This window comes from Branchiostoma belcheri, unplaced genomic scaffold, assembly GCF_001625305.1.
Source record: "Branchiostoma belcheri isolate BF01 breed outbred unplaced genomic scaffold, Haploidv18h27 scaffold34, whole genome shotgun sequence".
Classification (NCBI taxonomy): Eukaryota; Metazoa; Chordata; class Leptocardii; order Amphioxiformes; family Branchiostomatidae; genus Branchiostoma; species Branchiostoma belcheri.
In genome coordinates, this window is record NW_017803954.1 from 1702421 (window position 1) to 1718074 (window position 15654).

Sequence of the window (15654 nt, forward strand, 5' to 3'; positions counted from 1 at the left end):
ATTACAATACAATCCCTGTACTCACACACACACACTCACACACATACACTTACTAAGTATTACTTGAAAATGATATCTGATCATCTGTTTTGCTCCATCCTTCCAGTCACTTAAGTCACGAGGGTACGTGAAGGAACAGTTTGCCTGGCGCCATTTCTACTGGTACCTGACCAATGAGGGCATCCAGTACTTGCGTGACTTCCTGCACCTCCCGCCAGAGATCGTCCCGGCAACACTGAAGCGCCAGACACGCCCAGAGACTGCACGACCTCGGCCAACCAGAGGTATGGGGACGTTCATGATGCACATTTTAACTGACGGTGATCCATGAGTGGATTGATGCATTGTTTCTGCTAGCTACTTTGTCAACCTTTTGAGTTCTCCATAAATCATTAAATGCTGCGGGCCACTCCAATGTAGGCCACCTGCAACTTTTTGTGTAACTGGTTTGCCTGTTTTAACCATATAACTTTTAGTGTATGGATTAGTAACCATATTATAACTTTGGTGTATGGATTAGTCTATTGAGCCTTGCCTGTTCCTGCAATTGACATACTATGCTTGTGTTGACAGGACCTCCTATGCCTGGCGGTCCCAAGGATGGAGAGAGGGGAGAGTACAGACGTGCCGGTCCAGGTAAGATTGCTTGTTAAAACCTGCAACACATCTAAATGAATGATGGCCACCCTCATATGTAATGATGGATTTTATTAAGACAACTTGTACTGTTTAGAAACACAGAAATATTCTATGAAGATAGGTTAAGGAGTAAGGTTTTGGAAGAACATCATTCACATAAGTTTGCACTTACTCCTGATGCTGTTGACTCATGATCATGAAATCCATGGTACCCCGGTAATCACCCTCGTTTCTGTCTCAGGTGGCCTCGGAGACAAGAAGGCCGACGTTGGCGCACCTCCATCACAGCAATTTGAATTTGTGAGTACTCATCACTAGTGACTACCATTCTATGTTCCATTGTTGACAACATGAACTTAATGATTACTTCATGTTTAAGATTTTTGCTGGAAAAAAACACAAATATGTTTCAGTGGTAGTGGTATAGGGATATTTTTGGGAAAATACAATACTTAAAGTATTTAAAGAAACTTGAAAAATTGATTTTAAAAAATTATTTAATGTCTGACAAATTGTGTACATATTGTATAGGTTTGATACAGACATAAGAAAGCATTTGTGCTGACTGTTGTTCTCATTCCCTGTCCACAGAGAGGCGGATTTGGGCGTGGCAGGGGAGCCCCTCCTCAGTAGGACCCTGATGGATCACTTCAGTACAGATCTATGTCAATAAACCTTTGACTCTTCAACATTGTCCTTAGTCTGTTTTCTCTCTGCAATTTTATGACCATAGTGTTACCATAGTATAGCATAAAGCTTGTGGTATATTGTGTCTGAATGTGGGCAAGGGGTCCAAAAATGTATGCTTTTGGCTGTAGTGTACACTGTACAATCTAGGGTATCAGCCTATCAGGACATTTTTCCACGAGGACATTTCGCTGTCAGATGTTTGCAGCTCAATCTATGTTGTTCGAGTTAGGATTAGGGTTAGGTTTTAAAACGTCCTGAAATCAAAACACAGGTGGTGAATCATCAGGAAAGCCAGTCTAGAATTGTTATTGCTTAGTCCCTACACCATAGAAGCCATGTGATCTGTTTACTCCAAAATTTTCATTTCACCTTTTCAATTTCAGTGTCATCCAGAATTTGTTATTTCTGATAAACTTCCCAACACTCTCTGCACCAGTGCTTCCAGATACAGTGATTGTGCTTGTTTTATGCTGGGGTATTTCTCGTTCCTGCTCACTAGAGGAATTGTAATCACTAAAGACTGGTTGGACATCAAATGGGCTGCAATTGTGTCCATTTCCTGTTTCTAAAGAGATAATGTCAGTGTCATGCTCACAGGGCTCAAAACTAGGATTAACTATGCCCAAGCCAGAATCCTTTCTCTCTCGGCCAGTCCAGACATTTCTCATTGACTCCTCTTCCACAGAAGTGCAGTCATCATCACTGGTGGGCGTGCTTAGTGTTGACAGTAACCTCCGCCGGGTCATTGGGGAACACTTCTGTGGACCAAAGTTAAACCAATCAGTTTTCAATTTGCACATCCTTTGCCTTAGTTAAAAGATTGAAAAGTCGATTTTGTCCCAACTTCTAGAATACAAAGATTGGAATTGAAGTGTTCATCGTAAGCAAACAAGACCACACATAAGTTTAGTGATTAAATGTTGCTATGAGAGGGGGTCAAAGTAACATACTAACTGGACGCATTGCCCACCTGTATAATTTCTTGTTGTGTGGGCCGAGGAGGGATCCTTGGGGAGCGTGGTGTGCCTTGCCTTGTTTCAGAATGGGCTCTGCGCCTAGGATAGACAGACTCAGCTGCTGTTGGACTGTCAGTATGGCTCAGCACACGGTTTACCCGGAAAGTGGCATCATTGTTTGACCTGGTCTGACCACAGCAATCAGAACCAGCATCAGAGTCAACAACACTGATTGTAATCTACAGAGAAAGAAAGACGGTTCAAACAACTTTAGTTATAGGTAGCTAGCATGAATAGGACACTATATTAAATGTAAATGTAATATTTTGCATAGTTTTTTCACACAAATATACAGTAAGAGGTATTAATTCTACAAATTAGATGTATGCATTAATGTTACCTTGGGCAAGTCAAATTTGCTGGATGTCTGAAGCTGTTCTTGTGCTTGAACGTCCGCTTTATCGAAGTTGTGGCTATTCCTGCTGAAGTCTGTTCCCATACCGTTCTTCACAGCTGAATAACCTTCGTCTGTCAGTCCTATGCTGCTTACATCACTGCCTGCACGGCCATTTCTAGCTGACAGGTCTTCCCCCAGTAGGCTCATCCTACTGACGTCACTGCATGAGCCTTTCCTGCTGTTCTTGGACTTCTGGTGTTGTTTCTCAGCGGCTAGCAGATTCACCACAGAGAGCTGAAAAGGGGGAATGCAATTGTGCTCACATGCTCCGACACATGATCAGTATACTAGTACTCAAACAAAATTATTATACTTCTAGGGGAAGACCGAAGACCAACTCAATCCTATGAATATTAGGGTAAAATTAAGGTCGAATTGATTCATACAAAAGTTTGCTAGAATGGTATACACGGTTGAAATGGAGGGGAAACAAAGAAAATGGGCTTTATTTCCTGTAATTGAATTTCATCTTTACCTTGTCCTGAGCAGCCACCATGTGGACGTGCGGGTTGTTGTAGGGCCGGAGAAACATGGCAGGAACAAAACCCTCCTGTCCGCTGTACCTGCAAGGTCAATCAAAACACAATCATATACAAGTTGGTGAAAACATTTCTGGTGTTTGAACACAACACATTACCCCGTATATGCGGGCCCCTAGGTTATAAAACATGATGACGGTGTCCCTACTTCTACTTCTTACTCAACCCAAGCCCTCTTAACTTTGCCTTTCTTCCCTGTCAGAGATTCTGCCTCTTTGTCCCGATGGTTTCGTTGTGAATTTTCCTCACCTTACAAACCACCAGCCGTCGTCCGTTCTCTGTAGGACCTGCAGTGCTGCACCTGCGCAGAAGGAGAGCTCGTCGTCCTCGGTTGCCGTGTAGGGCCGGGCGGTGACATACAGCTGGGCAGGGTCTGACAAGAAAGGTTTAATACATTAGGAATACAGTACTATCCTGGACGCAACATGGGCTTTCACAGTCACCAATGTAAGTGGGAGAAAGTTGAGGAACGATATACTACAGGGTAGTTTTAATCATGATTATGTCACAGAGGGTTCAGAGACTGGAGTAGGGTCTTTGTGTTACCTTCCCGTCCACCGTCACTAGTGGATCCTGCCTCAGGAAGTGTAGTTGGGTTCCCTAACGACTGGTTATCCGGGCCTGCAGCAGGGGATGTGCCCTGGCCTGGAGTAGCGTGTGCGTCTGCCTCCAGGTGAGACGCCGGGACCCAGCCCCGTTCACACGACGCGTTCTCGACAAGCCACCAACCTGAGGGTGGTTAAGAAAACGATACTTTTAGACAAAACATATCCCATCTATATCGAGCGAGCTTTTAAACGTCAGGACCAAGAAGGTTAAATACATTTTAAACCTCCTTGGTCAGGACAAATGAGGCACACAGCTCACACAGAATATTCAGGTCTCTTACCTGAAGGTGTGGTATGGATGACGTCACACACTTCCCCAGCCTTCAGGCTCAGTTCACCTTTAGACACGGCCTTATAGTCTGCGACTGCGCTGTAGGAGTCCAAATCAAACAGAGGAGCAGAAATTTCCAGATCTGGAACAAGAAGCCAATTCACAATGTGATTTGCGCTATATATACAAGTAAAGGGGCGTGTACACGTGTGTAGAGACATTAAAAATGCAGTCAGTTGATGGACTTGAAGTCACTCTCTCATTGGTCGAACCGCTCTTTTTCATTGGTTGAACTGTTAATTGTGATGGACAACCAGGCTTATATGTACAAAATGTAATCCCACTGACACTGTCGAAGTCTGGTAACAGAAACGACTGTCATGGGCTGTTCTGTTCAAAGCAGATCCTAGGGTGGCAAAAAGACCCAAGGAGGGTCCAATTCGCCTCCCACAACGGTTGGTGGGATAGCGACCAAAAACGAGCCATATATAAAAGGTAACGATCTTCCCCCCCATCAACCTCTGATTGGAGAGTATGTTCTAGTGACTACGTTTACGTTACATGGTCCTTACAGGACGGGGTTTGACTTACCACATGGTGACCGCGGTTGCTCCGGCTCTGCGGCGTCGGTCGGGATGATCATGACGGTCTTCTGGCGTCTTTCACTGTAACAAACGGTGGCAGCAGTTAGAGGTGGTGACAAGAAAAATTTCACGTTAAGGGAGAATAAAAAGTTGATGACCAAAGGTAATAAACATTAATCGACTGTGATTTTTTTGTTGTTGCGTATCATATAGCACAATCCAAGTACTGTTAAGTGCATGTGCGCGCCTTTGGTCCAGCCTTACCTGTTCTGGAAGGAACTCAAGTCGTCATCTGAAGGTGCGAAGAAACCTTGGATCAGCGGAGAGAGCACGATCTTGGAATCCAGTCCCAGAAGATCCTTATTGAAAAATACCAGATGAAAACATCTGTTGTCAAGCTGAAGATTGGCTTGTATCCTATAACGTCAGGGGATATGAGACCCAAATGCCCTCGAGCTCGAAAGAAAAATGTTCAAGTCTGTGTTACAAAGAAAGAGCCGTGTACATACAATACAATGTAACTTTTTATCGCTGTACACATACGCTTCTCCTCATACCTGGCAGTATGCCTGTAGGTCCTTCAGCACACAGGCGAACCTCCCGACAGAGTACTTCCTCCCGAGGACTGGGCTGGGCGGCTTGTCTGCAGGAGAAAGCGCGAGGGGGCGTGTCAGCTTGGTGACAAATGTTTCAATTGCATGCGAACACCAGTTCCGTAGACTATGTAATCTGATGCAAACGTGACACTGGATTCTATATAGTAATTTTAGGAAGATCATTTTCTTCTTCGTGTGCGTTTTTGTTGGTTTTATTTCTACCTTTATATATCAGTACAACCCCAATGTTCTTTCAAAAGTTCCGTCTCAAACTAGTCCACACTTACTTGGGAACTTGGGCAGCACCTTATCCTCTCCCCTGAACTGGCCAGCCTCAACGGGAAACATCTCTTTCAGTTGTTTCTGTAAATATTTGTAATCAAGTGAGTTCTGATTCACTTGAATCGAACAGGTACAAGATAACACATGTACAGGTAACTTTACAGTGTGTGGTCATTTGATCAGGTAATCGCGTCGGCGCGCGTCGGCATGTAAACCTAGGTCGTTAGAGTCCTTTAACAAACTAACCAAGCTACTGTAGTAAAATTTACGGGTTTATGTTTAATTTCAGTGGTACATATATCCATAGTAACCTTACATGTAGCGCACGGAACTGCCTGTAGGAGCGGTAGACCACCAGACGGGACCCGTCAGACCACAGCTCCGACACGATATACACCTGGATGGAACACGAAGCGCCAAGTTATGTAAGAAACCAATATAAATGAGTCCAAGATTTAAACTAAACTTGATTACGTAGAAGCCGGCAAATGTTCCAAAAAATATAGAGAGTGGACTCGGTTGTCGGGCCATATTGTACAGACACCGACATTGAAAGCCTTTGGCGGCCGGACTAGTACTGACAGTCGCCCTGCCATATCCCCACAACTCCATTAGTAATACCCATTGGGGTTATTTGAGTGTATCGGAGAAGAAGAAGAAGTATGCGCGAGTTTGTGCGTTTGTACACGGTACTCACGTGGTGCCTACGCGGGGAGTACCGCTTCTCCACCCCCACCACCTGTACATCCACCAGCCGGCGGCCCGAGCCCGACACGTCCGACCGCAGGGACCAGCTGGAACCTGCTGACGGGAGGAAAACGTTTCAGGTGAAGTGAAACTACCCACATACGGCTCAGATCAATGAACGTGACCCTGTTCTTTATTAGAAACCAATTGTAACAAATGTACACGAGTTACAACTGAATCAACAATGAATTGCCACTCACCTCCTAAGTCAGCTTGCAGTAGGCCCAACATCTTGTTAACTTGCTGCTGAGACAAAAAGTGCTCGAAACGTGACTGACAAAACAATTCTCACAAGGTAGTGCTCTTTACAATATCTTCTCCAAACAGGCGACGTTATTTCAGCTTTTCAACTTTGATAGAAGACAGAGTTTGGTTGGGAAACTTGGGATGATAACAGGTTGGCTTTGCCACACTCAGTCCAGCGTCTGTCGGCGGCAGGTGTTGAGACTGACCGGGCTCTGCCGGTGCCCTGTTAGGGTTAAATACTGCGGTGTAAACAGACCACCCTGCCCTACGGGCAAGGGCCAAACGTCAGTGGGTTATAGTGTTACCGCTCAGCGCTCTGACCAGTCGTACGACAGGACCACTTTAATACGTCAGCGGATATGAATACAAAAGTGTGAATCAGGGTGCATTGTGCGGCCTGGCTGACTCGGACGCCACCCTAACCTACTTCGTGCAACACACGTCACACTGATCCCGCTCCGGGAATAGAAGGACAATGCTGTTTATCACAGACCTATCACGATAACTGAAACAATGGAGGTGTGCTGGGCAGACTATAAGTGCCTGGGCTTGTCACGGCACAGATTACCGCTCCGTACACGTACGGCCGGCCCGGGCTGCTGGACATCATCAGCTTTGCGTCACAACCCTCGCATGTGAACAAAAGGGGTCATTTTGCGCATTGTCCGGCCTATCTATATAGCTCCATGTCTAAATCTGTACTTAGTCACTGACAACCACGCCTTTGGTTAATTATCTCACCGCATCCAGTAATAGTCTTATACACTTGTATTAAGAAGTTAGATGTCTGACAAAAAACTGCCTTGTCGTCATCAGAAGTTGCGACTTGCCTTGATGGGGAAATACAGATGAGCATCATCTCTAGCTTGCAATATCTGTCACGATGTTCTTCTATATATAGCGCTTGTCAGTCAAAAAGACAAAAGTCGTAGGCTACAGTCCCTGAACTCCATGGGGGATCTCTAACTTATCACTGGACACTTCCAATACCTGATTTGACTAGCTACTAAAGCTAACACTGTTGAGGGATGCAGGTCTTGTGACTTGTGGGCAAACACTATCTTACAAATTCAGCATTGACAATGCTGTATGATCAGCATCAAAGCTTGCCAGCCCGTGACATGACCTATCAAATCTTGTTTTGAGCTGAAAAGTTGACATGTCATATATTACATACTGCCACACAGTCTCCATTTTGGGCAGCTCTACGAGAAGGTATTGGGATAACGATGCCACATCCCTGGTGTACAGACTTTGTTTGAAATGTGTAAAAAAAAATTAATGCATCGTGTAATGTGTGGTGCATAACACCAGCAATGTGCTGTCTGTGTACCACATGTAATGTATTGTGTTGTTACTATTTAAATATACTCCCTTATCAACTAGTATCATCACAATATTCTTTGACAATAGAGACTCTACAGCATAGGATAATGTTGAAAGCAACAAGTTTATTCCTTATTCTTTCATTCATCAATTGTACCATTAGCTAACACACCAGACAGGAACAGATTCATGTTCAACCAGATAATACTTGATAACTACTTGTGATACAAGTATGTGTCTGCTTGTATGAAAAATGTATTCAAAGCAACATTCTTGTGAATACAGGCCAGGTATGAGTAGATCAGTCCTGTTAAGCAGTTCTTTTAGGGATCCATTTCTTTCCATTGGTTCCATATCCAGCAGGCTTGTGACTTGATCCAGTCTTGTTTGGAAAACACCTCGCCAGTCACTGTGCAGTCCTGTATATACTAGTACTAGTACAGTAGTAGTCCTCCTCTAGTCAGGAGATGGAGATCCTATTCTCTCTGCAGCCTGGAGCAGGGATGTGAGAAACAAGCCATTGGTAAAAGCAATGATTTTAAACACAGAAAAATGGAATTCAACAGGATTTATGCATTGCTATCCTTATATTTTTGTACCATACGTGTAGTGAATAGCCCCTAGGTTACAGCTAAGCTTTGACTTTGTCTGGAGCTTATTATAACTTTTGGCAACAAACTGACTTTCATGTATTAAGAAATAAAGACTATGACCAGGGTATGGCCTCCAGGCAAAAGTACCGTCACACCTTTAGGGCAGCTGTTCTCTTCTCAGTTCCTTGATGACTGAGGCGAGTGCTTCTGGGTTCACCCCCTGCTCAATCAGACGTACACAGATGGACAGGGTCTCCGAGTCCAGACCTGTGTTCAGTAGTCTGGAGATCTCCTGTAGAGCTGGTTAGAGACAGATTCCAACATGTGTTATAAAATACAATTCCTCACCAAGATGATCAGTTGGATATCTGTACTAGTAATGCTATCTAGTATTGTATTAATGTTTCAAGAGAGATTACAAAATACTACCTACATGTAGCTGCCATTCATAAATAACGATCTTATCTCCTGATATCCACTGAACGTGAGTGGTGAGGTAACTACTAAAACATGTATAATGTCAGTCCATAGTTTACTGCCTCTTTTCGTGCAAGGAAGCTGGAAGAAAGTGAATCTTTACAGAGGGTGATATAAAGGCCAGAAGACATACTTATATGTAACATGTTACGTTTAGTACTTGGGTGGCTTTGCTCAGTATATTCTATAATGATTACACTACATTACTGGAGCTGAACGTTGATTTTCTATCTGGACTTTGCTGGAACAAGTTACACAATAAAATGTGCGTGAAGTGATTCAACGGATGTAACATGTTATTTGAACTTGATGTAAAATTTCTATTATGATTCAAGACACATTTTTACCCAACAGTTTTGATGGGGACCTCTTCAACGTATTATGTTTTCATGCCCCTATATCAAACCTTAAACAAACAAATAGTATATACGTCCTGTCCCGACCCTCTGCACCTTCTATCAACCCCACACGATCGAGAACTTACTGTCCATAGCCTCCCTGACCGAATTTGTTCGCGCCTCCGCCATTTTCAACTCAAATCTCGCACCTCAAAAAATTATGACCCAAATCTCGCGTGGTTTGCATTACCCACCAGTCTTTTCGAAAAATGCAGCCCTCTGGTTGGTCGGTCTTACGTCAGGAGGAAACATTTAAAAACTTGATCTGCCGTACTTTGAGGAGAGGTTGCACCGATTGATGACGAATTTGTCTGTTTAGACAACATTTCAGAAGCCCCAGCGTCGGCAGACACGTAGATGAGATAATCAAGGATTTGTATTTACCCCCCAACTGGAGATCTAGCCTCTGGTTTGGACGGAAAACGTGAGACAGCTTCCAATTTTGTATGTAACCGAGAAAACATCTCGTGCGTGCTATATCGTAGTGAGTGCGTACTGTTATTGTTATGAGAAAAAATTATTATTATCAATTATGACGTAAATCCCACAGAAGATGGTCTGTACAAAGTTATAGGCAGTAGTAATACTAATGTTCAATCCTGACTGCTCAATTCGAATGCATATCTGTGCCATTCTGTGTATATTATTTTTAATATTTTGAGCTTTGAGGTAATTATTTGTATCTTAGATGTGAATGAATGATTTGTGTTTTAAACCTCATATTTGACTGATCATTGCAAATTTAGAATTTTAACATAATTTTTATATTGTTTTAGACCAGTAGTTGACGTTAAACGTTGATAAATTTGGTTCATTTGCAACCTGCAGTACCATGGCAGAGGAGACCCCTTCCAGTGTCCAGGGATCAACCAGTAAGCCATCCATGGTGGGGATGGAGGACAGTGCCAGTTTGTACCTCACTGCCTCACAGGGATCGACCATTAACCCATTCGAGGTGGGGGTGGAGGACAGACTGCACCTCACGGCCCTCAGTCCCTCTGTGTTTGACAAGGTGGAGTCAACCCCCTCCTCAGGAAGCACGGTCAGTCCACTAGGAACATGTCATAGTCGACATCAACACATGCTCTGTCTCCTAGCTACTGTAAATGCAGTTACCTTTGCTGTGGTTTTATTTTGCAGTAGGAGATCAGAGAAAAGAAGGGTTTTTAGGTGCTTCAAATTTGCAGTTGAAACAGTTTTCTACTTCTACTTCTACACGATACTAAGCAACACCCCTCGCGGGGCCTAGTGCTTAGGGGAGTGGTCCTTCCCCAGCGTGACCGGTGTTGGTGGTAAAAAAACAAACAAGAACAAAAACAAGTGCAGTGAGTGACTATATACAAAAGTCGTAGCTGGGGGTTGGCCACATTCCTACAGCTGGGTATAGCTAGGGAAGCCATAATGGCTGGCGAGTGGCTTTAAAATGCTCAATTGACTTAGCCATTACCAGATGGTCAGGTAGGGCATTCCATTTGTAGTACAATTACAGTAGAACTTGTGTAGAAGTATAAAACACATTATTCATAGCATAGTGTTATGATTTTGCAGTAAGATGTTACTGAGAACAAACCACAGCTTCTGCATATACAGTATGCTACACAATATGGAATTGTATATCTTGAGTACAACTGTCCACTCTGTCCTGTCTCCAGGAGTTCCGCTGGTCCATTGACCAGATGGCCATCCTGCACCCAGCTGACATCCCCATGGAGGAGGTGTCCAGGCAACACGACACGCTGCATCTCACGTAAGTCTGACAATAACATCATGGCACATGGTATCTTACAGGAAAGAGTCATAAGCTTGATATGCTTTTGCCTTTTCATCCACAGTCATATAACGATTCCGATAAACATGTAGGAACTGTTTATGATTTTGTGTTTGTGCCTTCAGCCATGACAGAGATGTGGAGGAGAAGGCCCAGCGTGCCATCAACCAGTTCTTCTCCCAGTCTGTCGTTGTGCCGTCACCATGGACACAGTCATCACCACGTAGGAAAACTAACAGGGTGACAACACAGCAGGGTAAATGTTTGCAGATGCAACCACTATCATTTTCAAGCATACTACCAGTAGTATAAAGGCCATGAGTATTTGAACCTGTCAATGAGAACTTGTACGAGTATGTTGATCTAAATTAGTAATGTAACTTATTGTAAGTTTCAGATCCTTATTGGTAGAATACTTGTAACCTGCTGCAGTACCAGGAAAGGTTATAACCATACCAGAAACTTAAGAAGAAAATGATATCCTAAAAAATCCTGAGAGAGTGAGAGGTGAAAACCAAAAGTCCTTTAAACTGATGTTTTCTGGGCCTACTGTAGGTGTGGCAGAAGGTGCTGATCAAGAGTCATCCTTCATAGAGACAAGAGCAAAGGAAGGGACAGCACATGGTAAGTTCAGCAGTCCATCCTCCACATTGCTCCAGACTGACCACTTTCCTATAACTAGAACTTGCCTGATTCTTCACAATCAAATTTCATTTTATTGGGTGAAATATCAAAATATCAATGATTATTCTTGAAAGATCAAAAGACCTGTGACCAGGTTGTATTTCTACAGTTTGATTGTTCCAACCTGTCTCATGTTGATCTTTTTTTCCAGCTTCCTGCCAGACATTACTGACACTACCTCCAGACTTCAACTTGGAAGCCCTTCTTGGTGAGTTGAGTGCGTGAGTTCCCCATACAAAATTGTTCTGTTACTGATTCTTCCCACAATATCACAGGTTCATCATGCATGGAGCTCATTATGTACTGCCCCCCTCCCTCCCAGGTCCGGAGTATTTCTCCACCCCCCAGCCTGTCCCAGAGGACCAGGAGCAGGAGGTACTCAGCACATCGTCCCTCCGAAGGAAGCTGTTTTTCCAGGGCGACCTGTCCACCCCCTTCAGTCCCGTCAAGTCGAGCAGTCCAAAGTGTAAGAAAGGTGGTGGCCAGTCCATGGACTCCCCGCCCCTCTCACCTGTCAACCGTGCTGCGTCCACCTGCCCACCACATGTCAGGAGCAGCCCGCTGCTCAAGACACCCAGCTCTGTAAGTTTTTCTTCACAATTAAACTAAAACAGAAAAGCAATGCCAAAGAGCTGCAGGTCATTACAATCTGTGAGTTACTATTACTCATGTTATATTTTAGCTGTTGCTATTCTACCAAGGTATGAGCTTTTGTGACAGTAAAGGTCACATGTTTCTGACCAATCTTTTTTTTTCTCCCAGGGCTCCCAGTTCTCTTCAAGTCCCATCATCCTTAGCAAGATGACACCCAGCAACAGACTGACAACCACACCCAAACCCAGCCGCTCATCAATCATACCCGTTTCCATGGGAACGCCTGCCATCTCTCCCATCGGGAAGTCAATCTTCAGGACACCCAGCTCCAGTACTACATTCTTCTACTCATTACTTCTTGTGTTGTATCTTATCAAAATTATGTTTGTATTGGGACAAATCAACTACATGTAGTTTCTGCCCAAAATTGTCACCCAGAACTGCAAATTAATTTTGTTCACTTTGCAAACTGCTACTAAGAAGTGCTTCACAGTATCCTCTTCACTGCTAATCATAGCTTCTCCCTTTTTCCTCAGGTGACCGTGATGTCAGTGTGTTCACCATCCCCCCTACCCCCTCCTGCAGGAGAATAAAGGGCACCCCCTCCCCCTGTAGTCACGCCAGGCTCAGGTATGGACTATGTATTTACTGCCGTGTGTCCTGTCTTACTTCCAAACATCCAAACTCCACAGTCATATGAGACTCATCCATTTAATCAACACAGAACTGCATGTCTTCATAGCTTTATTACTACTTTCTCAAGTCTACATCAATGAAGAAGGAATACATGAATACAAGTTGTCAGATTCCTACTGGGTTATTTCAGTTTGACATGTTTTCAGGAGGGAAAATTTTTATACTTTCTAAAGTGATCCACTCACGTATATTGTAAAAGTATAAAATTTGACACTTTTCTGAATCATGCCCCCCTCCAGTGCCATGACTACCCCAAACCTGTCCCCTATTGGAGCTGTCCAACGGCACTGCAGACCTCCCTTCAACAGGAACAACTCCTCCGCCTCCACCAGTCCGCGGGAGAGCACGGCCAGACGGGGCAGCCATGTCCTGTCCCTCAGCTTTGCAGGTACGTGTCATTAAACACAGCAACGATAACATACTTAAGCCATCGTACAGATTACTGGTATGTCGATGAAGGTGAGACATCAAGGTAATGATGCAGGTACACAAGAAAATAGTTACTCAAGCAACTGGATAGGTTTTGAAAACTGTCAAAAGTTACAAGTACTTTTTGTCAGTCACTGTTTTTTTGTGTAGATTATTGGTGTTTGTATACTTTTAACATTATCTGCGTTCTATTAATAGTATTATAGTGTACAAAGGCTGAAGTTGTCTCTTATCCAGTCTGGTTACTTTTTGATGATGGGCAATCCTGCCGTAAAACACTGATCATGTTCCTTAATGGTCCTTTAACATATAACCTTCCCAACAGATGAGGACAAGCCTCAATGTGAAGCTACTGAGCCCAACTGTCAGCCTGCTGTGATTGGTTGCCCAGAGGTACATCATGCCCACCAACCGCTGAGTTCACCCGAGTCGCAATCTAATATGGAACACAGTTGCCATGGTGACACCACTGAGGAGGAACTGTTAGCCAATGGGATTCTAGAAACAGTCAGCGACGGAGGATTCTGTGGAGAGAGAGCCACTCGGAAGTACCCAGATCACTACTACTGCGATTTCAACATCGTTCCCCCGGGGTCAGAGGTTAATCACGACTGCAGCCAAATGCAAGTGGACAGCGGAATCAACTGTCAGACCAGCTCGTCAATGGAGGTGGAAGGGGCGGAGATGGAAAAAGAAAACCTACGCAACGTTTCAAGGAGACTCCTTACTGCAGCAAAGTGTCAGCTGGAGAGCGTGCCAGAAAATGTGTCTATGGAGGTCATGGACGAGGACAAAATGGCCGACATGGGGAAGGACAGTCAAGGTCAAACAAACTGTGACTCGGGAACAGGAGTGTTCCACAGAAAACAGCCACTGGTGGAATCCAATAATGCACAAGAAGACTTTCACAATAGGTAGAAAGGCATGGTGCTTTTGTCATTATAGCTTCTAAATGTGACATATGATTATGAAAGGTCTAAACTTCCTGATGAAATAATTCAAATGAAACTGGGGAGAAAGAAAAAAAGGGAAATCAAGAGCGTCAGGACTTTTAGGGATAAAATGATAATAGTTTTAGAGGAGACTTCATCATCGTTTTATCTAATTGTCAATCAAAGATACACTGTGTGCAAAGAGTCCAAAGCCAAAGAAAATTTTATCGTGGCTTAAGATAATGTAAATTTCAGCAAATGCCAAGGAGAGAATCATGTTTGTTGTTCAGTCTTTATGGATACTGGTATTGGAAATGCATACAGATGCTATCATGGGATGATTCAAAGTTATCCTCGGATGAGCGACAACTGACCTTTTCACTAATTAGTTTATGTTACTAATTACGGTAGTTATCACTTATCAGCTTCATTACTACTGTACAATGACTGGGTTTTTCAAGTGCAGCTATGATGCAATATATTGATAGGCTTTACAAATTGTTATGTTTTTTACTGTACATGTAGCGTATTAGATATCTTTTCCATCTTGGTCTGTGACTGTTAATGATACATGTGCATATGTGACACAAAGAGATGTGCAAAAGTTATTTTTCTATTGTCCGGTATATATGTATGTGGGTAGATCTATGTCCCTGTTCAAGGTAGGTAGGTCATACACATGTGACCAGTAGATTCTGGTTTGTAGTGTGACCAGTGTACTAGTATATTGTACCTCCTAGCTAGTTTTAACCTAGCTTGTACATCTACACGAGTGTTTCATTTCAGATGTGAAGAAGGAAACATATCACATACAGCTAACTTTTTTACAGATCTTAGTTTTACCTGAAAACATGTTCACAGAGGTGTGCTTCTAATGTTTCTGTTACTTTTAGTACGTGTAGTTACGATCGCCATCAAATGACTCGTAGTACCAAACCGAGATCTTGATAATTGACTTTTGTTTGTCTTTGTGATTCTATGATTTTGGAATGCCATGTGGACCAGGCTAAAGCAGAGAAAGCACTTTGTCTAAAGATGAAGTACATGTACCAATTGTGTTAAGAAACATGAAAGAACAAAGAAAACAATAATTTTTCTTCTCTGCTATTTTGGCAACATGGATGAGCTATATTGAAGACATG

The 15654-nt window shown here is 43.4% G+C and overlaps 3 protein-coding genes across 3 annotated transcripts; 2 read left to right on the plus strand and 1 right to left on the minus strand.

Annotated features, from left to right (window-relative positions):
- Positions 1-109: 109 nt before the first annotated feature.
- On the plus strand, positions 110-1330 carry LOC109475620 (40S ribosomal protein S10-like; the record flags this gene model as incomplete). The annotated part of the gene is given in 4 exon segments (XM_019776340.1): positions 110-284; positions 574-636; positions 881-939; positions 1231-1330. Coding segments are annotated over 4 exon segments (339 nt in total), but the record flags the coding sequence as incomplete, so codon positions are not given.
- A 56-nt stretch (positions 1331-1386) lies between these two features.
- Positions 1387-9614, minus strand: LOC109475428 (neutrophil cytosolic factor 1-like). The gene is made up of 17 exons (XM_019776031.1): positions 9496-9614; positions 8694-8834; positions 7043-7093; positions 6570-6656; positions 6320-6423; positions 5939-6019; positions 5628-5703; positions 5302-5387; positions 5009-5103; positions 4752-4825; positions 4171-4302; positions 3828-4010; positions 3531-3654; positions 3218-3305; positions 2686-2976; positions 2300-2524; positions 1387-2087 (listed from the first exon to the last, which is right to left on the minus strand). The coding sequence occupies exons 1-17, from the start codon at positions 9536-9538 to the stop codon at positions 1695-1697; spliced, it is 2274 nt and encodes a 757-aa protein (XP_019631590.1). The 5' UTR covers positions 9539-9614; the 3' UTR covers positions 1387-1694.
- Positions 9615-9665: 51 nt separating this feature from the next.
- Positions 9666-15057, plus strand: LOC109475619 (protein aurora borealis-like). The gene is made up of 11 exons (XM_019776339.1): positions 9666-9833; positions 10238-10451; positions 11062-11156; positions 11303-11433; positions 11733-11801; positions 12013-12069; positions 12184-12443; positions 12624-12786; positions 12992-13085; positions 13391-13539; positions 13906-15057. The coding sequence occupies exons 2-11, from the start codon at positions 10242-10244 to the stop codon at positions 14496-14498; spliced, it is 1821 nt and encodes a 606-aa protein (XP_019631898.1). The 5' UTR covers positions 9666-9833; positions 10238-10241; the 3' UTR covers positions 14499-15057.
- Positions 15058-15654: the final 597 nt, after the last annotated feature.